This window comes from Delphinapterus leucas, chromosome 5, assembly GCF_059928025.1.
Source record: "Delphinapterus leucas isolate spDelLeu-1000000601 "Yukka" chromosome 5, BTC_Dleu_Yukka2, whole genome shotgun sequence".
Lineage (NCBI taxonomy): Eukaryota > Metazoa > Chordata > Mammalia > Artiodactyla > Monodontidae > Delphinapterus > Delphinapterus leucas.
In genome coordinates this window covers 29964953-29990136 of record NC_143133.1, presented here as the reverse complement: position 1 = coordinate 29990136, position 25184 = coordinate 29964953, and the positions used below count along the sequence as shown (strand labels likewise).

Here is a 25184-nt window from a genome sequence, read left to right as displayed (position 1 = left end):
ATTGTTGTGTGGATTCCATGAGATAACACAGGAAATGCACCTGCCACGGAGGCTAGCAGATTGTGCTCAATAAACGTCCTCTGGGCTCCATATCTTGGCTAAATCTCTTTGATCAAATCCTATCACAAAATGCCTTACTTGAACACTGCAGTGACATGGCACAGACCCCACGGAGGGTGGAATGTCTGGATGCCACTTTGTGACTCTGTCTCTTTGCTCCCTTGTTCCTCGCAGGTCACAGGTTTAAAGCCCCTACTTTATACTCCAGGTCTCCTGTTAGCTGATAACTGCCTGGGTCACACCCTATGCCCCATGCATTTCAGAGGATAGCATTTCTCCTCTCTAAATAGATATGGTGCCATCATCTATTTTTCCTCTAATTAAGTTCTACTTGCCTTATTCCTTGCCCCTGGCATTGAGACAGACCACCTGTAGCCAGCCTGACCCAGCAGGAAGAATGCTTTGTGGTCTGATTCAGGTACTTCATGCAATGTCATCTTGCATGTGACTGTGAGCCAGAGAAAATATGTGATAACAACACAGAACTGGGTTTTCTTCATTTCTTCCCTCCCCTACACCTCCTGCTTTTTTTTTTTTTTTTTTTAAATCAACTGTGTATTCTGTTAGCTTCTGTTTGAACTACAGTACATAAGGAGAGCAGTAAGGAAAACTGCTGGCCAGTGGCTTCTGAACTTTCAAGCCTATTTGCCCTGGAGGAGAAATAGCAGTTGAAAAGGAACTGTTCCTGTTTTATATCTGTACCTGCATTATTTAAATGAACTTTCCTGGTAAATAGAGTGAAGAAGAAGTACAGGTCAAGCCTCAGAGAGCTGGCTGCAGGCTGGATCCTGGGGCACTAGTTAGCCAACTGGGGAGGTCACTTTTAGCAGCAAACAGTGAAATCACTGATTTCAGCACCGGTTAAGGCTTGGTCAGCTTCCCAGTCAAGTGCAAACCAGAGGAACTCCATGATCAAAATCTTGTTTGTTTTTTCAGCCAGAGTTATGCAAAAGCTTTTCCAAAATAGTCTAACTGCAAAGAAATTACAGGAATGATCTTTTATGCATACCACGTGAATAAAAGCATCACCTAAATACTCAGTGGTTTGTGGTCTTTGAGGGGTAGTAGAGCTCAGTGGTAAAGAGCTTAAATTTTGGAAACTGTCTGCCTGAGTTCGAATCCCAGTTCTGCTGCTTGTGAACTGTGTGTCATTTTCCTCAGTATCAAGTAAAGATAACTACCCCCTCCTCCAAGGATTGTTGTCAGGATTGTGTTGAAGTAGTTGTTTTCAATGCTGGCTGTACATTAGAACCACCAATAGGGTTAGCATCTGGTCGGTGTGAGTGAGTCAGAGTCCCTTCTGGAGGTGGAACCTGGGCATCTTTTTCTGTTACTCTCCCTTGGTGATTTCAACAGGCATAATGGACAGCCTGGGTTTACGGCCACTCAGTTAATACATGTAAAGTGCACAAAACAGAGCCTGGCATTGTAATAAGCACTCAATAAGTCTTAGCTGCTATTAGTATTTTTATTGTTGTTAACGTTATTTTATTGGTGGGAATAGTGTTAGTATCTTCTAAATATGGCTTAGTTTCTTCTATAATAATTGAATTTCTTTTACACATGGAAAAACACCACATTGAAAAACCCAATGACAGTTTTATAACATTACAATTTGTAGTCAAAATAATTTCAACATACATAACTTATATTTCTGTGCTCAAAAGAAATGTTTATTAAAAACACAAAACTGTATCATACTGGTTTGAGTGAGTGCCCTTGCGGAACTGCAGCTCCAATATTTGCCTTTCTGTGACATCAACTGATAAAAAATTCCACTGAGTGCAAAGTAAGTCTGCTTGTTAGATTTCTTACCAGTAGTGATTTTAACAACAGCAAAAACAAGCCACTTGAAAGTATTTAAATTTCTTATGTATTTTTCCTTATGTTTGGAACCAATTTCCCTAAGATTTGTAAAGTTGTTGAGGGCATATAAAGGAATGATAAATTAGTTCTTCAAATGAATTTACATTTTTGGGCTAGTTGGGGGTTGTCCATTTTATTTGACATTCAATTTAGAAGTTGGAAGGTGAGACTTATTTGCTTATTTCAGAGTAGAGCAAATAATTGTTTCCCATCAAAAGTAAATGGACTAGTAATTTGTCTTAAGTAAATTCAGAATCTTACTTTATCATCTACAAATTTGCCTTCATAAAAAATCCATTTGAAATAATTCCTTGTATACAATAAATGGTTGGGCTTTTTTTAAAACATCAGTAGTCTCCAAACTCCACTCCATCTGTAAAAAACAGTTAAAATGTGGACATACGTTCCCAAAACACATGTTTATTTATCAGTTACTTACATAATATATATACTGATATTGTGAACATTATACGACACATAGCGTTGCTAACATTTTCTTTCCACACAATAATGAACCATCTTACAATCTCGAAGTGGTTACACGTCCTACTTGGGAGAGACTGTTTCAGAGAACTAGTAAAACAATGGAATAAATGCTTCATCCTTCTTCCTTATTAGCTCAGCTCCTTTCACTTAAGCATGAAGAGAAAAGCAAAAAGGTTGCTAAGTTTTTTATAAAGTAAAGGGGAATTATTTATAGTGAATGACTTTTTTCAGAATATGTAATTGTAGAAATTAAAATTGATCTCCCCAGTTGGTTAACTTAGCGCCCCAGGATCCCTCCTGAAGTAGGGTTGCGCTGAAATTCTGCCATAAGGGCCAGAAGAACAGACCACATCCCTAAGAATGGGTTGGAGTTTCATAAATTCTAAAGCTCTATGGCCTGCTGGGGTCATAGTATCTTAGGATTTTTAAATAAAAATGGTCTGTGTCTCCATCTCATGTTCTGGAGAAACTCATTGTCTCCCTCCTCTATCCTGGAGGATTGCTGGGCAGGGACGGTGATGTGGAAGGAAAGGCTCTGTGTCCATTTGGTCCTTCCACTGAATTATTGACTACTGTGTGCCTTGCTTCCCTCACGCGCTGTCCCTTTCCCACACTCCATTACCTCACACCCACACCACCCTGTTTCACTTCTCAAAAGAGCCAGTGCCTTGGGCTGTGAGGGTACAAACTTTAACTGAAGGCTTGTGGCAAAAAAAAAGTTATGGTCAGGGCTTCCCTGGTGGCGCAGTGGTTGAGAGTCCGCCTGCCGACGCAGGGAACACGGGTTTGTGCCCCGGTCCGGGAAGATCCCACATGCCGCAGAGCGGCTGGGCCCGTGAGCCATGGCCGCTGAGCTTGCGCGTCCGGAGCCTGTGCGCCGCAACGGGAAAGGCCGCGACAGTGAGAGGCCCGCGTACCGCAAAAAAAAAAAAAAAGTCATGGTCACATCCTGATCCAGCACATCAAACAACTAGAACAAAATGTTCTTCATTCTTGTACTTAAAAGTTAAATAATTGTTTTGTGTGGAAAAGCCTTACCCACCATCCTCTCTTGAGCGCCAGCTTCTCGCCACATTTAGCCACCCCTGTTTCTCAGTGACCTTGATCTACACCTAGTCCTGTTTTTCTCAGCCTCCTTCATCTGTTTCAGGCAACCACTGTAGATTTATTCCTCTCCAATTCTGTTTGCTTGATCATATCCTAGGCCTCTCTTTATAAATAATAATTTAAAAACCTTAAAAAATTTCTAAATAGTACACTGGAGTGTTTTAGTAAAAACAAAACAGTTATTTCTCAGAAGAGACATTCTGGCCACAGGTGAAACCAATCTTTTCGCTTGTCTTTCCACAATGGGGGAGTGTTATCTTTGAGACAGAAGAGAAGACCAGGTGGTGGGAATGCCACGTGAAGCGGAAACTTTTCCTGAACTCTCAGGCTAGGAAGGGGCTGCAGAGTTCTAGGGTTAGGGGAGCCGTTTCTCTGGCCCGGTGGACGCAGGTCAGAAGTGAGGTGGGGCACTGCCTTGAAAAGAGGCCTTCATAAGTCTGGTCTTGGCCAGCCATTGTAAGGTGTGTTGTTCTTCTTTTCTATTAATCACTAGTCATTAAAGAAGATCTGATTAAAAGTTAAAGATTGATCTCACTTGCGCTGAGGAAAATGAGCAAAAGGCCAGTCCCATGTTTCAGGTGAAATGGTAGAATGAGTGGTGGGTAGGAGGGACTGTCTTCCACAAGCACCGTGACTCCACAGTGATGTGGCAGGAATGGGAGGAGGACGGATGAGAGCCACCAGTGGGTGAAGATGAGAGAGGCAGAATATTCCCCAGTCAGTGGTCTGCTATTAGGAGAATCAAATTGTTTGGATTACGAAGCAATTATGATGTCTCCTCTCTTATTTTTATCATTGACCCGTAGATTCTATTGTACTAATTTATTTAGATTAATTTATATATTGTCTCTTAATCCAGATGCTTAAAAAATCAAACATTAGACCTCAGATGAAAGGAAACAAAAATTCCTTACCTGGGAAACTCGTCTTCTAAAATCTGTTCAACATTCTTAACCTTTTAGTCACTTTGATTATAGTGGAGAAAAATCGGAAAAGAAACTAGTGACTTTCCAATATGTGTAAATTGCCTGATCTAAGATATTTCAGCAATTACTTTAATGAAATAGTTTTGCAAACCTGTTCTGAGGAAAAAAATTAAAGACTCAGTAGCTAGCCGCAATAGCTGGAGAACTTTTTCAGAATGTCCAGGTCAGTTTTAAACAATGTACTTTCTTTCAAGGAATTTCTCAGTATTTTTCAAGAAATTCTCAAATTCCACAAAGCAGTTTAGTGTTTAGTTAAGTTTTAGTAATAACTCCAAATTTGAGCAATCCTAGAGCTAGGGAACAAAATGTTAGTTTCACTGTGTTATAGTTTCTAATGTTAGAATTAACTTTAAGAAAGAACCAGGAACAAAAACAACAACAGCAACAAAGAAAACCTTGAGCATTGAAACATAATTGTCCCCAGTGTCTATTTACTTCTTGCCTACAGGTGAATACTTTCATCTAGAACGCTAATACTACTCACCATGAAGGGAGTATTACCTGGATATTAGGTGAACCAGGAATGCAGATTTATTTTGTAGGGATTCTTTATTAACAATAATGTTAATACAAATATTAGCTTTGCATACCATCACTCCAGTCATGTCCCCAGCTGTCCCATTTGCTGGGACCCACAACAAGAAGATGACTGAGATCCAGGCCTGAAAGGATGTGTAATGTTTTTGTCAGGTGTAGAAGAAGAAAAAATTACATTAAACAGAGGAGACCTTTATACTTCTTGAAAGATCTAGCCATATCTGAAAACACATTGTATTTTATATGGCGGATGTAACTAACCTCTGAGGGCGGTTGTGGAATAATACATGTAAATACACGTATGTCTTTCTTCAGGAGATCTTTTCCTTAACGTCATCATTCAAAACTTTCCTTTGATGCTGGAAATTAGTTAATGTATAGGAACTGCAGTCCTTTTAGCCAAATGCAAGGCAGGAACTTCTGTTCTCATCGCCTCTTGACCTTTCTAAGTCTGAAGTTTGAATTGGTGTGTGCATCTCTTTTCGCTTATGGCCTTGATTTTCATATTCTCCCAAGCCTGGCCATGCTAATGTGTTTGGATTTCCCGAGTATTTCCCAGGATACTTAGTACGCTGGAGTTTGTGTGAGAATGACAGTGATTCATGGTGGGCACTGATTTATTTGCAAAGTACCCTCCAGTGTAGGATAGACGAAGCCTTTCAGAGAAAGGCAGTACCTTCTTCCTCCATCCCGAGACACCTATCAGGGTGCTACGGACTAGCTTTGTGTGTAGTAAGTGGATTTCATTCATGGGGTGGTTCTTTTTGTGGGTAGTTTGTTGCTAGGATACACAGACAGTCCTAACAACTTCATGGCAGCTGTCTTGTTCTTTAGCACATGGTGTGTCTGTTGAGAAATAGTATTTTATTTTGTTCACTTCCATGCTTTTCTGGTTAAAATTTCAAAAGCTTGAAGAAGGATCTTTCTTCTTCCATAAACTATCCATGTATAAACAGGTCAAAGATGGAAGACCCCATCAAACTCAACACTGTCATAATATATGGCTGTTGATACGAATCCTCTCATTTTGGGTCCTTTTCCCTTATGAGGTTTCAAAACATGCCTAGAGGTAGAAGCTACCAGGGATCTTCCGGTGTTTTTTTTCCTTCCCCCTGAAGCATGCAATTGTTCTGTTTACGACAGGAATTTAATCTTTCCTTGGTTTGCAAGGAAATTGCAAAGGTTACTATCATTAATGTTAATTTACCCGGTGTGTGGAAATGTGTATCTTTTAGATTGAGGCAACGTTGTTGAGAATTTTAAAAGCTCTAAGTGGATCAAAAGTCTTATTATGTTTTGGGAAACATTTGAAAAATTTCTGAAAGTTTTATATTTCTTGGCTCTTCTAATGAGTCATGGCAAAAATTTCATGTAAGAGGAAAAAAATAAGGTATGTGAAGAAAACTTTCCATCGCGAATCTTAATGCATTTGAAAAGTACCCAGTAATGCTCATGAGAGGTTGATTGGAGACTGTCTTTCAACATTGATGTGTTGTCTTCTGGAACAGAAAGCTAAATAAAAGCACCTTTTGCATGGATATCCCTCTTTAATGCACACTGTGTTGAGGCAATAAAATGACCGGGTTTTATTCCTTCCAATAGACAGAATAAAATGCCATTTTTCAAACAGAGGATATATTTTTAGACAGAGTGAATTGTGGTTGGCGCTTTACACAAGTGGACCGATCTTGTCCCAGGAAAAACGGGAGCTGTTTTGGACAGGTGGTAGTTCCAGTGTCGCACTTGCTGGTTGCCTTGCTTTGCATGAAGGAGTCCTCTCACGCCTAGTCAGTGCACTATGCGTGGCAGGTTCTGATAGGCTGAAATGGACAAGGTCCAATTATGTGGCTGATATGAGCTGCTAATACTTACCTCACAGGATTGTTATGAAGACTAAATAAATTAATTCGTGTAAGGTGCTTAGGTTCTTGCCTGACACACGGTGAGTTCTCAGTAAATATTAGCTATTGCTCTACCAAATACCATAGCTAAGACATATTAGAAACACCTTTGCTTTGTGTAATTTTTCTAATACCTGTTTCTTCAGATTTTCAGCAGTTCTTAGAGAAATCTGAAGTTGGTTTCTTGGCATGAGGCAAGTCCTAACAATCATCTAGGGTATTCTCTGTGATTTGTTACTATCCTTGATGATAAAGTATGGTACAAAATCCCCAATTAATTGATTTTTCTAAGTAATTATTCTTAGGGTTTGTCACATTTGCCTTCAACATTCCAAGAAACTTATATGAAGTATTTTTCTCTGTATTTATACAGCAATGCCTACAGCTAGGGCCCAGAAATTAGCACTGGTCAGGGTGGTATAATAAGAACAATGGAATTGGACTCAGGAAACAGCTGAGTTCCAATACTTCTTCATTTTCTTTTCTTTCTGTCTGTTCGTCTAGAAACATTCAGAATTCAGTATCTATAGGCGAATATTTGTTTAGCCTTGCAATATGAGGAACATGGTTGTAAAGGTAGGAAAAGGAGAAGATAATTGTGTTAGTTTATAAATGAGACCAGCACCAAATTTTGTACATTTAATAAAATTTTTACAGATTTAATCAATTGATTAATTTTGTAGACTTCTTTCAGAGAGTTGAGCTTTTGGTGTCACTTGGGGCAGGTTGTTTGCTTTCGGTTATTGTTTTATTTCCTTTATTAGAGCTCATAATGACACATTATTGATTTGGTACTTGAAGTTTAGAGAAGCAGAGAGATGGAAACATTTCACAGAAAATAGGGGTTAAGATGAATAATATCTATTTATGAATTTACCACAAGCTTAGGATTCTTTCAAAAATGTGGCAAACAAGGAAACTATTGAATTCTGTAAGACAGGCAGGTTAGGAATTGATAAATGTTAGATTAGAAAGGACCTTCAAAATCATCTAGCCCAACTGCCTCATGTTACAGATGAGAGGTTGAAATCCAGAGGGATGAAGTAACTCACCAGGTTCCTAAGAGAACTGGAATTCAGGACCCTCAGCTCATTTTACAATATATACCAAGCACATGTTACCTCCCACAATTGATGTTGAAAACCCACCAATGTAATGATTTTATTACTTCTTTCGATTGAAAAGTATTAATAACGTTAAGTTAGTGTGGGGAAAGTCTCTTACTAGCTCTCTATGTTGAAAGTGCTTTGAAAGTAGGACTGAGATTTCCTTTTATAAATACACCAATTATACCAATGAGTTAATTCAAATCAATTCAACAAATATTTATTGAACATCAGTTATGTGTTTGGACTGACAGTGATGACATCACTGGTCCAGATGCCCAGGGTATCCTGAGGGACAGCGAGGTTCTCAGCTTAGAGGGCTAGGTGTGGGTGGGCTGCAGTTTACCTGATGCCTTATGGACCATAGTAGTTGGTTTTATCAAAGCTAACTCTTACAAAATCTAACAAGTGACTTAAAAACCCTCCTGCAGAGGAGGTAAAGATGGCAGACAATGCTAATAATGCAAAGCCCAAGAAGATAATGAGGAAAGAACAGGACTGACCCCTTATTCTTAGAATGAGCTCTTTGTTGGCTGCATAAGGGATAAGAACATTCAGATTTGACAAGAAGGAGAAATTAACAAGAAGGAAGCCTGAAAAATGGATTTATGCTTACTACTATGATTAGTGATAAATCTCAAAACAAGGGAAAATTTGCCTCAAAATGTTAGCTGATGAAGCCATCAGGACAAGCAAGATGTTTAAGAGTAAGTAGCAAGGGCTTCCCTGGTGGCGCAGTGGTTGAGAGTCCGCCTGCCGATTCCGGGGACGCGGGTTCGTGCCCTGGTCCGGGAAGATCCCACATGCCGCGGAGCGGCTGGGCCCGTGAGCCATGGCCGCTGAGCCTGCGCGTCTCCGCAACGGGAGAGGCCACAGCAGTGAGAGGCCCGCGTACCACAAAAACAAACAAACAAAAGGAATAAGTATCCATGAATGTGAAGATTAACTCTTTATGATTTTCACAGTTGTGTTCAAAGTTATGATATGCAAGACTACATACCGTAAGCTTACTGATAAAAAGTTAGAAGGCTCCCTTGAGGTTTCTGACATTACAGCAAAAATGGTAAAGCCTCTATACGTTGAAATATGCAATAACAAAACTTTTGTGACTGTTGCCTAAGTTTTTCAGTCATTAGGGCTAATGTGGTCTCTGGAAACAGGAGTTATAATCATCAATGTAAAAATAAACTCCCCTCACAAGTCTGGACTGCCAAAGAAAGAAAAAAAAAAGGTAAAGCCTCACACTATTAGTGAAATACTTGTCTTCCTCTTCCCTGCTGTGGTAAAACATGCCTAAAGTAATACATGGAAAACCACATGGCGACAGATTAAATGTGTTCTTCTGTCAGCAAATACTACTGGAAACTTCACAGAAGGCATAACTGAAATTTTAAAGAAGTAAGTATTAGAAAAATTATACAGTTTGAGTGAGAGTAAAGGTGTTTCTGCTATATCTCAGCTTATGGTATTTTCTAGAGACTAAGAGTGAACATTTATTGAGAACTCACTATATGTAAGGGAAAATTCTAAGGTCTTGGCATGAATTTATTTAGTCTTCATGATAAGCCTATGAAGTACTATTATCATTTCCATTTCCAAGATGAAGGAACCTATGCACAGACAGGTTAAGTAATGAGGTGAAAGTCACACAGCTATTGTAATTAGTAGTGGAGCCAGTAAAGAGTCACCATGGGTATTCTGTCTCCAGTGCCAGTGATCTTAGCCACTCTTGTATTTGCCTCTCTGTTTCAACAATGAAATGCACAAAGAACTGAGATACTTTTTTATAAGCCAATAAAAGAAAGATGCATCAGAGAAGCAATTTTCTCAGTAGTCAATGACTTCTTTATATATTAACAAATATATTGTGAAAAAAAATAGTACGCATGTGCTCAGTGGCAATGGAGCCACTGCATTTACTGCAACATCAACAAAAAGCGTTCTTGGGTGAGATGACAGCAGACCCTACAGTATAGTCTCCACAGTTTCACAGGGAATCAGGGCAGAAAAATCACTGAAACTGGAATTGCACAAAGTGCAGTGGGGCATCACTGATGTCATTATTTCTATAAAAACAAGACTAAACTAGGTTCTTTGTAATACTTTGTGTTGAATGGGGAGTAACCATGAAAATATTTGTCCCACATGCTTCCTGCAGAGTATCTGGAAGCAAAGCACTATGACAGTGATCAAATGTTACATATTTTTCTTTTTAAAAAGGGACAAGTATTTCAAATTTTTTTACCTTTTCTGTGATGATAAATTGGTGTCAGTGGTATGCTACTCAAAAAGTAAACTAAAACAACAGAACTTTATCCCTTCTAGTTAAAGGTGACATTCTAACAACGAGTGAGAAAGTGACTTGCTGATTGTAGGAAATTTATGATGAAGAGAGTGGTTTGAAAACTGATGATGTTGGAAATGTTTCTATTGTCATGTGATTTGGTTGTTGAATCAATGTCATTATGTCACTTACTAAAAACTCTCTCTCATCTACCTCAGGGCCTTTGCACTGGCTCTTTCTGGTTGGAAGGCTCTTACCCCACATATCTACTTGGCCCACCCTGCTCTTCTGTCTTTTCTCAAGGTCACTTCCCCCATGAGGCCTTCTCTGACCACAGTTCTAACCTGCTCCACCCATCCTGTTACTGCCCACCCCTCTTTTTCTTTCTTTTTTTCTTCTGTGACACCTATCTGACCTCTGGTACACAGTGCAATTTACTGATTTACTCTGAAAAAACAAAAAAAAAAACCAAAAAAACTCTCATGTCTGCATTCTTAAAAAAAATTCCTGTTAACAGAGTTTTCCAAACTGTTTTTAAAAACTTGTAAATTAAGAATATTTGTCCTTTCAATTCCACTTGCTAAAAATATAAAATGCAACACCTGGTTAGTTTGCATTTACTGATTAAAATACAGGAAGGCAGAAATTTGCTAGTCTAATTCAATAAAATTTGTGAATAATTGATAGATGTAATTAAAAAGCATATTCTGTGATTTTGTAAGTATAGCCAACGAAGCATTTCTTGTATTTGATATAGATATAATTGTGAAATATCTATTTTGTCTATGACAGTTATCAAAGACTAAATATCAAAACATATTGAACTTTAAACCAAATTTTTGAGCTCCTATCAATCTTTTTAATAGTTCAATCTTTTAATAGTTTAATCTTTTTAATAGATGCAAATGAATGTTACATAAACTCAATTTTTTTTTTTTTTTTTTTTTTTTTTTTGCGGTAAGCGGGCTTCTCACTGCTGTGGCCGCTCCCGTTGTGGAGCACAGGCTCCGGATGCGTAGGCTCAGCGGCCATGGCTCACGGGCCCAGCCGCTCCGCGGCATGTGGGATCTTCCCGGACCGGGGCACGAACCCGTGTCCCCTGCATCGGCAGGCAGACTCTCAACCACTGCGCCACCAGGGAAGCCCCTGCATAAACTCAATTTTTAACATGCAGAGGGACTTTTGGGGCTGTGTGACATCTGCAACTGGAAATGTCCAGCAGAAAGTAGAAAATACAGAGGGAAAACTCAGAGGACAGGTCAAGATAGTGATTTCCGTGTGTGTTTGTGAGAAACATCTGGAAAAAAATTTTAATGTTGGGGAATGCATTTTAATATGGTAACATTAATCTTTAAATAAAATTGAGCATAATTTATGCTGACAAGCTGAGGGATAAACATGCTTATTTAAGATGAAGGATTACCTACAGCACAGGAACTTTCTGACAGCATTCACTGTTCTGCAAAACTGCATTATTATGAGTTTTTAAAAAGTTATAGTGAGGAATTCCCTGGCAGTCCAGTGGACTCTGCACTTTCACTGCAGAGGGCACGGGTTCGATGCCTGGTCAGGGAACTAATCCCATGTACAGCACGGCCAAAAACAAAAAAAAGTGATAGTGAGCTGTGGTATAAGCTGAGTGATAGACACATAAATTAATGGAACAGACTAGAAAGTCCAGAAATAGACTTACATAAATATGGTCATTTGATCTTTGACAAAGGTGCAAAAGCAATTCAATAGAGAAAGGATAGTCTTTTCAACGTATGATGTTGGATCAATTAGACATCCACGAGCAAAATAATCTCAACCTAAACCACACACCTTATACAAAGATTAACTCAAAATAGATTATAGATCTACATTTAAGGTGTAAAAGTTTAAAGCTTTTAGGAGAAAACATAGAAATCTTTATGTCTGGAGTTGAGTTCTTAGAAATGACACCAAAAGCATGATATACAAAGGAAAAAAATTATAACTTGTACCTCATCAAAACTGAAACTTTTTGGGGCTTCCCTGGTGGCGCAGTGGTTGAGAGTGCGCCTGCCGATGCAGGGGACACAGGTTCGTGCCCCGGTCCGGAAAGATCCCACATGCCGCGGAGCGGCTGGGCCCGTGAGCCATGGCCGCTGAGCCTGCGCATCCGGAGCCTGTGCTCCGCAACGGGAGAGGCCACAACAGTGAGAGGCCTGCGTACCGCAAAAAAAAAAAAACAAAAAACTGAAACTTTTGCTCTGCCATAGACAATGTCAAGAGGATGAAAACACAAGCTGTGTGCTGGAAGAAAACATTTGCAAAACAGGTATCTGACAAAGGACTTGTATCCAACATATATTTTTTAAAAACCTTTCAAATGCAATAATAAGAAAATAAATAACCTAGTTTAAAATGGGCAAAGGATTTAAACAGATATATTCAACAAAAGGATATAAAGATAGTAAATAAATCCATGAAAAGATGTTCACCATTGTTAACTGTTTTAGGCTGAATATGGCCCCCAAATATATCTATGTCTTAATTCCTGGACCTTGTGAATGTGACCTTACATGGCAAAAGGGACTTCACAAATGTGATCTTGAAATGGGGTGATTATCCTGGATTATCTAGGTGGATCCTAAATGTACTCACCAGCATCCTTAAGAGAGGGAGGCCAGAATGTCAAAGGAGAAGGAAGACGATGGAAACAGAGAGACATTTGAAGATGATACACTGCTGGCTTTGAAGATGGAGAAAAAGGGGCCATGAGTCAAGGAACCCAGGGAATACATTATATATGGAATGCAACATATTATAGAATTAGATATAAAAATATCCAGATGATATAATTATAGGAATCCACTGAAAGAGACCCACTTTCTAATTAGTTCCTGGAACATGGATGGATGCAGAGAATCCAGCCTTTTGGTCAGCTTCCTGAAGTGGGTTCCTTGACGGAGCTGAACTACAAGACGCTGAACAATGAGTTCCTGATGAATTCAGTCTGGGATAAGCATGATGTTTAAAAGCTAAATCTGTGATCAGAAAGACATGGCTTTAAATCCCCAGTTGGTTATTTATTGGACATGTGACTTGTAGCAAGTTAATGGCTCTAAACTTCAGTTTCTTCTTCTGTAAAATGAAGATGCCGGGAGCATATACCTCCTAACGTTACCCAATTAAATCAAATAATGCATTTAATGTGCTACCCCAGAGATAACACTCAAGATGTTGGCTGTTACTATTCTGATGGTATTTACCACCCACCTTCTTGGAGAATCAAAGTCTGTAATAGCACATTAAAGACTCTGAGTGGCTCTGTTGAAAAGAACAATTTTCTAGAACTTGCTAGCCTCAGGTACTACCCTGAGCACCTGGTAATGGATTCTCTTTAGCTTGATAATGAGAATGTGGCTGAGGGTCAGGAAGGGGCTATTTTTTGCTCCAGATGACTCATTTCTACCACCACTCAGGGACTAGGGTGGCAATCTTCACATTTTTCAGAGCTTTCCTTACAGAATTAAGGTTTTGTAACTGAGCAGGACCCTATGGGGCCGTCCCACGACAGACCCCTCCCCCCTCCCCTCTGCTTCAGCTCCTCTTTGTAGGACCTAGATAACAGTATTGGATGCACACTTCCTGAGTTGTTTTACAGATGCTAATACCCCCACCAAATGGAAGCAATTAACTACTTGACCGTGAGCACACAGCACTGCCCCCAACACACACCTGTTGGAGCCTAAGGTTGAATATCGTTAACCCCTGTGACGCCGCCCTGTTACCTCGCCATCAACCAATCAGAGAATTGTGCGCGAGCTGATCACACAGCCTGGGATGCCATTCCCTCACCTTCCTTTATGAATGCTTTGCTGTAACCCATGGGGGAGTCCAAGGTTTCTGAGCGCTAGCTGTCCTGGACTCCTTGTATGACTCCCTACAATAAACGCTGCACTTTCCTTCAAATCACAACCTGGTGTCTGTAGATTGGCTTTACTGTGCACAGGGCAAGAGGACCCAATTTTGGTTTGGTAGCAGTTTAAGTGCACATCTCCTGGCTCACCTTTCTAGATGTATTATTTCTTATTTTTTTAAAAAATTATTGATGTAGAGTCGATTTACAATGTTGTGTTAATTTGTGCTGTACAGCAAAGTGATTCACTTATATATATATTTTCATATTCTTTTCCATTATGGTTTACCACAGGATATTGAATATAGTTCCCTGTGCTATACAGTAGGGCCCTGTTGTTTATCCATCCTATATATAATAGTTTGCATCTGTTAATCCCAAACTCCCAATTGTTCCCTCCTCCCTGGCACCCTGCCCCTTGGCAACCACAAGCTTGTTCTCTATGTGAGTCTGTTTCTGTTTCATAGATATGTTCATTTGTGTAGTATTTGAGATTCCACATATAAGTGATGTCATATGGTATTTGTCTTTCTCTTTCAGACTTACTTTGCTTAGTATGATATCTCTGGATTCATCCATTTTGCTGCAAATGGCATGATTTCATTCTTTTTATGGCTAATATTCCATTGTATGTATGTACCACATCTTCTTTATCCATTTATCTGTTGATAGACATTTAGGTTGTTTCCATGTCTTGGTTATTGTGAATAGTGCTGCTATGAACATAGGGGTGCATGTAGCTTTTTGAATTATAGACTTGTGTGGATATATGCCCAGGAGTGGGATTGCTGCATCATATGGTAATTCTATTTTTAGTTTTCTGAGGAACCTCCATACTGTTCTCCATAGTGGCTGCACCAACTTACATTCCCACCACCAGTGTAGGAGGGTTGCCTTTTCTCCATACCCTCTCCAGAATTTGTTATTTGCAGACTTTTTTTTTTTTTTTTTAGTTTCTGCTTTATAACAAAGTGAATCAGCTATACATATACATATATCCCCATATCGCCTCCCTCTTGCATCTCCCTCCCACGCTCCCTATCCCACCCTCCCTATCCCACCCCTCTAGGTGGTCACAAAGCACTGAGCTGATCTCCCTGTGCTATGCGGCTGCTTCCCACTAGCTTTTACATTTGGTAGTGTATATAAGTCCATGCCACTGTCTCACTTTGTCCCAGCTTACCCTTCCCCTCAAATCCATTCTCTACATCTGTGTCTTTATTCCTGTCCTGCCCCTAGGTTCTTCAGAACCTTTTTGGGGTTTTTTTTTAGATTCCATATACATGTGTTAGCATACAGTATTTGTTTTTCTCTTTCTGACTTACTTCACTCTGTATGACAGACTCTAGGTCCATCCACCTCACTACAAATAAATAAAGTTCGTTTCTTTTTTTATGGCTGAGTAATATTCTATTGTATATATGTGCCACATCTTCTTTATCCATTCATCTGTTGATGGACACTTAGGTTGCTTCCATGACCTGGCTATTGTAAATAGAGCTGCAATGAACATTGTGGTGCATGACTCTTTTTGAATTATGGTTTTCTCAGGGTATATGCCCAGTAGTGGGATGGCTGGGTCGTATGGTAGTTCTGTTTTTAGTTTTTTAAGGACCCTCCATACTGTTCTGCATAGTGGCTGTATCAATTTACATTCCCACCAACAGTGCAGGAGGGTTCCCTTTTCTCCACACCCTCTCCAGCATTTATTGTTTGTAGATTTTTTGATGATGGCCATTCTGACTGGTGTGAGGTGACACCTCATTGTAGTTTTTATTTGCAGTTCTCTAATAATCAGTGATGTTGAGCATTTTTCATGTGCCTTTTAGCCATCTATATGTCTTTTTTGGAGAAATGTCTATTTAGATCTTCTGCCCATTTTTTGATTGGGTTGTTTTTTTGTTATTGACTTGTATAAGCTGTTTGTATTCAGTGTATTATTTCTGAGTCACCTGGCTTCTATCTCACCTGTCCTGAATTTTGACCCTAATGAGTAAGCTGAGAAGAAAGCCGTGATTGCTCAAAAAGTAAATGTGTGCCCTTTTAGGAAAAGGAAAAGGAATTGAAAAAAAGAAGATGAGGATAGCCTTTTAGAGTGAAATAAAACTTTCTGCACTTCACAAAACCCAGATATTATTCAAGTCAGCCCCTTGGGAGGTAGGAATAAATGACTCCTATCAGGGGCTTAAGTAGGAGCAGGTGAGGAGGTGTCAGGCTTTCTTACATCAGGCCCGTCAGTTTAAATCTACATTCTTTTCTCATAGTGTCATTGAATCTTGAAAGTCCAGAGTTCCACATTCTCTTCTGTCCTGTGAGCCTTCTTCAGTCTGCCTCCAGATTTAGAGCAGGAAACCCGTGGCGGTGAGGGCAGGTGGCAGTGTTGGCCTGAGAAGAGTAAGTGTAGGTGTGTCTTGCTAACATGCTTGCCAGTATCCTTGATGTGTAAACCAGGTCCCATGAGCTTTTGCCCCCAAGGCCCAAAGATGACAGTCAATTTCTCTTCTCATTTACCTGGGTGGGGCTGCTTCTCCAGACCCAGAGCAGATGAAGGGGTGATGGTTGTGAAATATTCTGTTTCTGCCACCCATATCCCCACCCCTTTCAATCAAAAATTGCTTTTTATAATTGATCTCTGTGCTATGGAGGCCCCAGATCTTCAATGTGCTCCAAACATTCTGGACTCCTTTCTAATTGCTGAAGATCCCCTACTAATCCCCAGGTTGAGAAGTCAGAGGTTCCAATTGATTTGCTGTGACCTGTTTGCTGTCTTTGGGTTTGTATTCCTTAGACATGATGTTTGATTTTCTATGCACTTCCTTCTCACTGAACTGCACCCAAAATAAATGCTGCGGGTTTTGACATGGGAAAGTTTAGCTGTTCAAACATGCACACCCTGCTGACAAATCCACAGATTGTACCACACACCAGTGTTTACAGAATTTTTGACAGGTTTGAAAAAACACTAACTTATTTATCATTTCCAGTGTCCTACAGTCTAATGACTATTTCACCAGGCCTAATTCTCAAAGTCTTTAACTTTCTTTTAAATCATATTACAATTCATTTTCACAAATATTCATCCCAGGCCCTGGTTTACACAAAATGATGCTGACAATGTAGGAATGGTGTTTTGAGGGAGGTGGAATAAAAATCTGTTACAGAAGTAAAATGAAGATCGTAATGTCTTGACACATAACCCAGAGCAATGCAGGAAAGAGTACTGCATTGGGAGGATAGTACATGGGTTCTAATTCCAGCTCTACCATCAACTGTAGGTGGGACTCTGGGAAGCGTCGCTGAATTTCCTCATCTGAACTAGATCTACAATTTCCAAATTCACCAAGATATAAGAATCACCTGGATTGTCTGTTCAGAAAACAGATTCCTAGTCCTCAACTCGGCCTTACTGAAATGGAATTTCCAGGGAAGGGATTTGCAAACGATACACACACACACAAACACACACACACACATGCACACACACACGCGTGCGCGTGCACAGAGCACCCTGTGTGATTTTTTTTTTTTTTTTTTTTTTGCGGTACGCGGGCCTCTCACTGTTGTGGCCTCTCCCGTTGCGGAGCACAGGCTCCGGACGCGCAGGCTCAGTGGCCATGGCTCACGGGCCCAGCCGCTCTGCGGCATGTGGGATCTTCCCGCACCGGGGCACGAACCCGTGTCCCCTGCATCGGCAGGCAGACTCTCAACCACTGTGCCACCAGGGAAGCCCTGTGTGATTGTTTTGAACAAACAGTTTTGGGAAACACTGAACTAGGTAGTGTCTAGGGTCTTCTAGTTCTGAGAGCTATGATAAAACATCGGATGCTAGGATTCACCCGTGAATGAGAAAAATCTAAAGGTAAAATTTATTCATTATTCATACTTAGTATTTTCATAAATATTTGTTTTTTGAAAAGCTATTGAAGTTAATGCTATGGTCTGTGTTTTATGGATCTAAGTGTTTTTCAGATTTATTTTTTCTCTTTGATTCATTGACTGTAATATCTGGACTATCTAGCCTGTGGTGTTGTATTAAGGATAAATGAGACCAGGATGCGAAAGTTTGTTATTATTATTATTGTTGTTGTTAGTAAAATAACTACCATAGGATAGATTCTGCTTTTATGAATTTGATAGATCTTCTAGGGTCTATGTCTTCATTCATATTGGTAAAAAGCCCAGACGAATTAAAAAATACAATTATTTCTTCATTAATTTATTGATTTAAGAAAAAATTTAGAGTACTTACTATGTGCAAAGCATTATGCTGTGTTCTCTCTAAAATGTTTAGAGTGCTTTTCATTTCTCCTTTTTTTACCCGAAATCCTATTTAGTAGTACTTTGGAATGAATCAGATGTTTTATTGATCTCATCAATGTATCAATGCATTAGAAAATTAATAGCATGTATTGACACATCTATTCAGTTTACACAGGATGCATGATACACATTTCAAAGAGAGGACTCCTGGCAACAAATCCACAGGCCCGCAGCAATCTGTGGCCCACAGATTAGTAGCTGTCTATTTAGGGTGTCTTTTCCTATGCCTTCCTTTTCTCCGTGATACATTGCTATAAGAGAAATGAGTTATAGCGACATTCCAGTCCACGGGTTCAAACCTGAACAATGGTACAACCCTATGTAGTGAGACCTTGGTTGTGGGAATAAGTAATGGCAAATCATATTTGTGTAGTGCTTCACAAATAATGAAATAGTTTCATATCTATAATTTCATTTTCTTTCCCCAGTAGTCCTCTGTTATGGGCTGGGGAGGTCTTGTGAGATGTCCAGAGAAACTAGTGAGCCAGGACTGGAAACCAGGCCTCCTGGCTCTCAGTTTAATGCCCTTTCCATTTCTCCTGTGATACCTCTGATTCTACAGCTAGAATGGCAATGGAGAACGGGCTGTCCTACACATCTCTGCCGGGGGTCTTGTGCTGTGGAAAAGATATGGGAAGAGTGATTTGAGCCAATTCTTTTAGACATTTATAAAGGCATCTGTTTCAAAACTCTCACGATCTTACACTTCTCCCTTCTCTTGTATCTCTATTCCAATATATTCTCTAAAGTGGAGCTGGCGTTTCTGACTCTAGAACATAATCCCCGAGTAAGAGGAGGTTAATTCATCATCATTTGAAATCCTTAGAACGGTAAACACATTTATTATGTCACGTTAAGTTATTAAGGTTTAATATTAAAACAGAACGGAGTCAGCCCAGCAGGGCAGTGAGGATGTGTTAGAATTCTCCTGCAATTCCCCACTCATCCCAGTGGTTAACTGGGGTAGTTGTCTAAAGGCAGAATGGCAGAAGCCTCTTCATCCTCAGTCTGGAAGGACCAAGGAAACTAACCCTTGCTAACCGTGGCTGCAGAGTATGACACAGTGCCCTGACATCGTCTTGGAGCATTGGAGGCAAGCTCCATGTGGACGGCCAATAATTTCTGCTGAGATTTCCAAAGAGAGGTATCAGGTTCCCAAGCAGGTGTTGAGTACTTGGGAGTCTGAGTGGGTAGATGGTCATCACCTGGAACAGGACGGGACCCCAGGCATAGGGTTAGGATACAGGGCAAGGCCTTGTAGGAATCAAGAGATCCACTGAGGTCCACTACTCAGATTTGGCGAATAAAAGTTTAGGGCACTCAGTTACTTGAATTTTGAATTTCAGGTAAACTGAATACTTTTTTTAGGGTAAAGGATGTCCCATGCAATATACATGCAATTCAAATTTAACTGGGAGCTGTAAATTTTATGTGGCAATGTTAACAGGGACAGAATATTTCAGAGCTTTTGTGGACAGCATTTCAATTTTTCCTGATTCCGCTCAAGACCTCTAGGTTTCACCATGTTCTTCTTTGTCAGTAACCTGGATGCTCTGTTCATAAGGTAAGACTAGAGGAGGGAGATCCATTTCCAAAACAGTAATATCTGAAATTTTATTTCCAATTTACGTAATGAAATTTGACATTCATACAGACCCTCTTTACAATAGAATACAGTAGGTAGTTTCTTTTTGAACATAAAAACATTATTAAGCTAGAAAGTGTCTTTCTCTTCAAATATTTCTTTTTTCATAATTTGTCAATGTTCATTTCTTACAATCAATTTGTGGAGAAAATGATTTACAAAATTAATTGTGAACATCTACAGGAAGTCTTTATTATCTAAACAATGGTATTTATTTAAAGTATAAAAGCAGGACTTAAAAAATTAACTGTGGGGACTTCTCTGGCAGTCCAGTGGTTAAGATTCCAAACTTCCAAAGCAGGGGGCACGGGTTCGATACCTGGTTGGGGAAATAAGGTCCTACATGCCGTGCCATGCAGCGCAACCAAAAAAATTTAAAAACAAACAAAAAAAACCAAATTCTGCTTGTGCTATTTATCATGGGGAGGTATTTTGTCTTAATCAGATAAAATATCATTGAAAATATACTGTTTGGTTTCTTCCCATGCAGGTCCTGCACCCTTCTTAATTTTCTCACATGGAAACAGGATCTTTAGGATTGACTTGGAAGGAACTAATCATGAGCAGTTGGTAGCAGATGCCGGCATGTCCATGATCATGGATTTTCATTACAATGAAGAAAGAATCTATTGGGTCGATCTAGAAAGACAACTTTTGCAAAGAGTTTTTCTGAATGGGACAAGCCAAGAGGTAAAGTACCATTTCCCATGGCATTTGAGGGATTTTTGAACAGGCTGTCAAATATGATATAGCAAATTCATAACATATAGATAAATGAAAATTACATTGCAAACACACGTCTGGCATATGTAGGTATTTATTTAATCTGCATCTGTGGTATCATGTTACTGAACAAGCCCATGCATGTCGCATTGATATTCGGAAGTCCCCAACAGGAGAAAGTGAGGATGTCAATGTAATTTTGAAAAGATGTAAGTTTATTAAGCCAGATCGCCATTTTATGGTTAAAACAGATTATTTACATGATTATTTTCTACTCCAGTGGTTCTCAGCTGGTGGCAATTTTGCCCCTCAGGGGACATTTGGCAATGTCAAGAAATATTTTTGATTGTCACAACTGGACTGGAGAGAAGAGAAGGTGTGCTAGAGGCCAGGGATGCTGCTAATCTTCCTACAATATGTAGGACAGTCCCTCACAACAAAGAATTACCAGGCCCCCGATGTCAGTCGTGCTGAGGTTGAGAAACCCTGTCTCATCTGTTTAAAATCTCTGTCATGGGTTTTTGCACCTAATATTTAGGAAGAAAATCTTTCTTCTTTTTATCCTCAAGGTGTTCGCAGTCTGGAAAAAAATAATAAAGCAGGTGATAGATATAAATATTTTGCTTCAATCACATACAAAAGATCTTTTATCTTTCTTCTTAATTAGTAGAACCCTTAAATGAGTCCCAGCAGGAATGGTCTCTCCTGGGAGATGGATTACAGAGAGCGGGTGGCCAGAGAAACCTTAAGCATTTATTCCCAACACAAAGTGCCCGCTGTTTGTTTTTTGGGTTTGTTTGTTTTTTTTTAAACACAACTTTCTCCCTCCAATTATTCTTAAAGCCTTCAATTAGGCACTAATCTGTTTTATCACATCTCTAATACTTACTAATCTCACTTTTAACAAAGATGGCTACTCATTACTCTCCAGCCATCTGTAGACTAGTTTCAAAATCTTGAGTTTAAGAATTTGGAGGGTTTCCTGTCAGAGAACAGGAAAAAAACATTAAATAGTTGTGGAATTTGTGGCAAGTCATTAGGAAAGGACTGGCCTGAAGCCTAAAATCCACTAGTATTAGTCCCTGCTTTGGGTTAAAACATTGTTTAAAAAGGACAACCATTAAAAGGCAAACCACTTACTGGGGTGAACTAATATATTAGCAATTAGTTAAATGGATTGGCTAGATTACTTTGTATGGGATGTGGGAATAGCACAGACTCCTGAGACTGATTTCTGTCCAACTCTGTGTTTGCTGATTTCACATCGGCAGCTGAAAATCAGTGATTGTGGGAATATTTCCACCACGGAAGTCTGCCATGGTACAAATCAGGGCTTCCTCCAATCTCTCACCCTCCGCGTACCTAGAGGACTGGTTTACTTGCACATGCTGGAACTAGGAGATAACTGAGGTTTGGTTAAGTTGTTTTTATCACAAGAGAGCATAAAGAAAAGCCCTGCTATTCAGATCCTGGGGACAGAGCCTGAAGGCACTGAGGACTTTTAGAAAGGGAGGGACCTGGAAGGTCCCTTTATAAAGGGAGGAAGAGGAACCAGAAGAAATTAATCTACTTCATGCCCCTATGCACAAACTCCAAGGGAATCTTGCCAGAATTTAGCAAAGCTTAGAATTGGGTTCAGGTGAGAACCTGGAAAATTCCGTTAGCAAATGGAATTGAATAAACTAACCTTAAGGTAGCATGGAAATTCCACTGTTACTATAGTTGAAATAATTAATACTTTATGGCTGATTGCCTAATTTCAATAAATATAGAATAAATTTTCATCTCAAAGCTGTGATATAAATACTATGCCCAGAAATATTCACATGGGAGGATGAATATTGCTACATCTGAATAATGGCATGGTATCTATGACTAGTTTATCATTTAAATTTTGGGAATGCACAAAAATGACAAGAACTTAAAAGAATAAACTTTGATACATAACAATAAAAACAATTTTGTTGTGAATGGGGAAATATTAATAACAATTTTAAAATTTGATTTTACAGAAAATATGCGAGATAGAGAAAAATGTTTCGGGAATGGCAATAAATTGGATCAATGAAGAACTTATTTGGTCAAATCAACAGGAAGGAATCATTACAGTAACAGATATGAAAGGAAACAATTCCCGCGTTCTCTTAAGCGCCTTAAAATATCCTGCAAATATAGCAGTTGATCCAGTAGAAAGGTAAATGCTGCTGGTTTTGGACATTGAAATATATTTCAAAATCTGAAATTCATGGAATCATGACATTTTGACTTAAAGAGACCTCCTGATTGAGACCAAGACTCTCTTTTACAATGCACAAACACCATTTTCAATAGGGCGTTTGCCTGGATTTGAACTGAGGCAGGCTTGCTCTACCAGTAGCACTCTTGACTACCATGGTTTCCTGCTAGAGAAGTGTAATTCTCCTTCTAACTTGAAATCACACAGAATTGCCATAACAGGGCAATAAATATTTGTTGAATTGAATTTTCATTCAAAATAGTCAAACTCGTCCTGTGCAGACATCCGGGGATTACTGAAAAACTGAGAGAAGTCAGCCATTTCAGTGACCTTACATTCAATTATGTGTCTACGTGATGTGTTTGCCCTCAGGTTTATGTTTTGGTCTTCAGAGGTGGCGGGCAGCCTTCACAGAGCAGATCTTGGTGGTGTGGAAGTGAAGCTTCTGTTAGAGACATCAGAGAAAATAACAGCTGTGTCATTGGATGTGCTTGAGAAACGGCTCTTTTGGATTCAGTACCATAGAGAAAGAAGCAATTCTCGTATTTGTTCCTGTGATTACGATGGAGGTTCCGTCCATTTTAGCCAACATCACACACAGTAAGTTTTGCTTTTGGTATAAAATAACACAATTGCCATTCGAAGTTTGTGTGATAAATGAATGTTACTTTTGTCAGCTAAACTGGTGTAGTGGTTTAGTACAGATTTTGGAGTCCAAAACCTTGAGCTCAAGTCCCAGATTTACTGTTTATTAGGTGAGTGACTTGGGCAGGTTACACAACTTCTCTCATCCTGTTTCCTTTAATGTGGGTGTCGGAGTAGGGAGGGAACAAAAAGTGCCCACTGAACTGAAATGGTATTTTGAGACTGAACAATAAGGCAGGTGGCTCCATATAAGCAATGGATCAGTATATTATAGGGTAACCTTCTCAGAGGGTGGGATTGGGTGGGCAGCGATCCAGAGCATTTGTAGCTGCACTGCACACTCCCAAGGGGCCACTGAGACAATTTTACAGTTAACTTAGGGTATGGGGATATGTGCTTGGAAACAGGAAGTACATTCCTCAGTCAAGATTTATTCCTAGGTCTTGTGGGTGCTGGAAATATGGCAGTGAAGGTCTTCATCATTTTATGGGGACTAAGAGAGCATAGAGGCCACCCAATCCTAATGATTATTAATCAATATCTATTATTTACAAAGCCCTTGACAACAGAGAAGTTATCTACTGCACAGTACGGTCCTGGGTAGGGTCAGCGGAAGGACAGGAGGAATTGTACGGGCCCAAGATGGCATCAGTTATGCTGAGAGCCACACAGTGGGGATAATAATAGGACCTATTTCTTGGGATTATTGTGAAGATTAAGTAAAGAAACACAAATAAAAATAATTAACAGAGTATTTGGCATATAATAAATTTTCACATGCTGGTTATAGGTATTCATTTTGGAGTTACTATGTCATATGTTTTGTGAAGCATCTTTCGTTTGACTTGCTATCTTGCCAGCAACTGACTCTAGCTTGCGGCAAGAGGAAGCAATTAGTTGTGCAAAATTGACACAACCTGAAGTCCATTCTTTTTTTTTTTTTTTTTTGCGGTACACGGGCCTCTCACTGTTGTGGCCACTCCCGTTGCGGAGCACAGGCTCCGGACGCGCAGGCTCAGCGGCCATGGCTCATGGGCCCAGCCGCTCCGCGGCATGTGGGATCTTCCCAGACCGGGGCACGAACCCGCGTCCCCTGCACCGGCAGGTGGACTCTCAACCACTGCGCCACCAGGGAAGCCCTGAAGTCCACTCTTATCCTGTTCCTGATTTCTTCCCTATTTTATTTTCACCACACTTATGTGCTGAGAGGCAAAAGAATGAGAATAGATCTGGAGCTAAAAATCGTATCCTATTAATTCAGATTATGGCTACATAAAGAAAAATTTAAACTTAATATCTGTTTCTAACCCTAAATGAGAAACAATTGAAAACGTAGGTGATTAAAATTCAGACAATAAATTGAAATGAAGTGAAACTCTAATAAGCCCAGAAGAAA

General features: G+C 39.7%; 1 protein-coding gene across 1 annotated transcript in view; it reads left to right on the top strand.

Moving 5' to 3' along the window:
• EGF (epidermal growth factor) overlaps positions 1-25184 on the top strand; it is a 93816-nt gene that overhangs the window by 3841 nt on the left and 64791 nt on the right. The window contains 3 exon segments of the mRNA XM_030760117.2: positions 20675-20874; positions 22920-23101; positions 23516-23743. Of these exon segments, the coding sequence (XP_030615977.2) occupies positions 20675-20874; positions 22920-23101; positions 23516-23743 (610 nt within the window).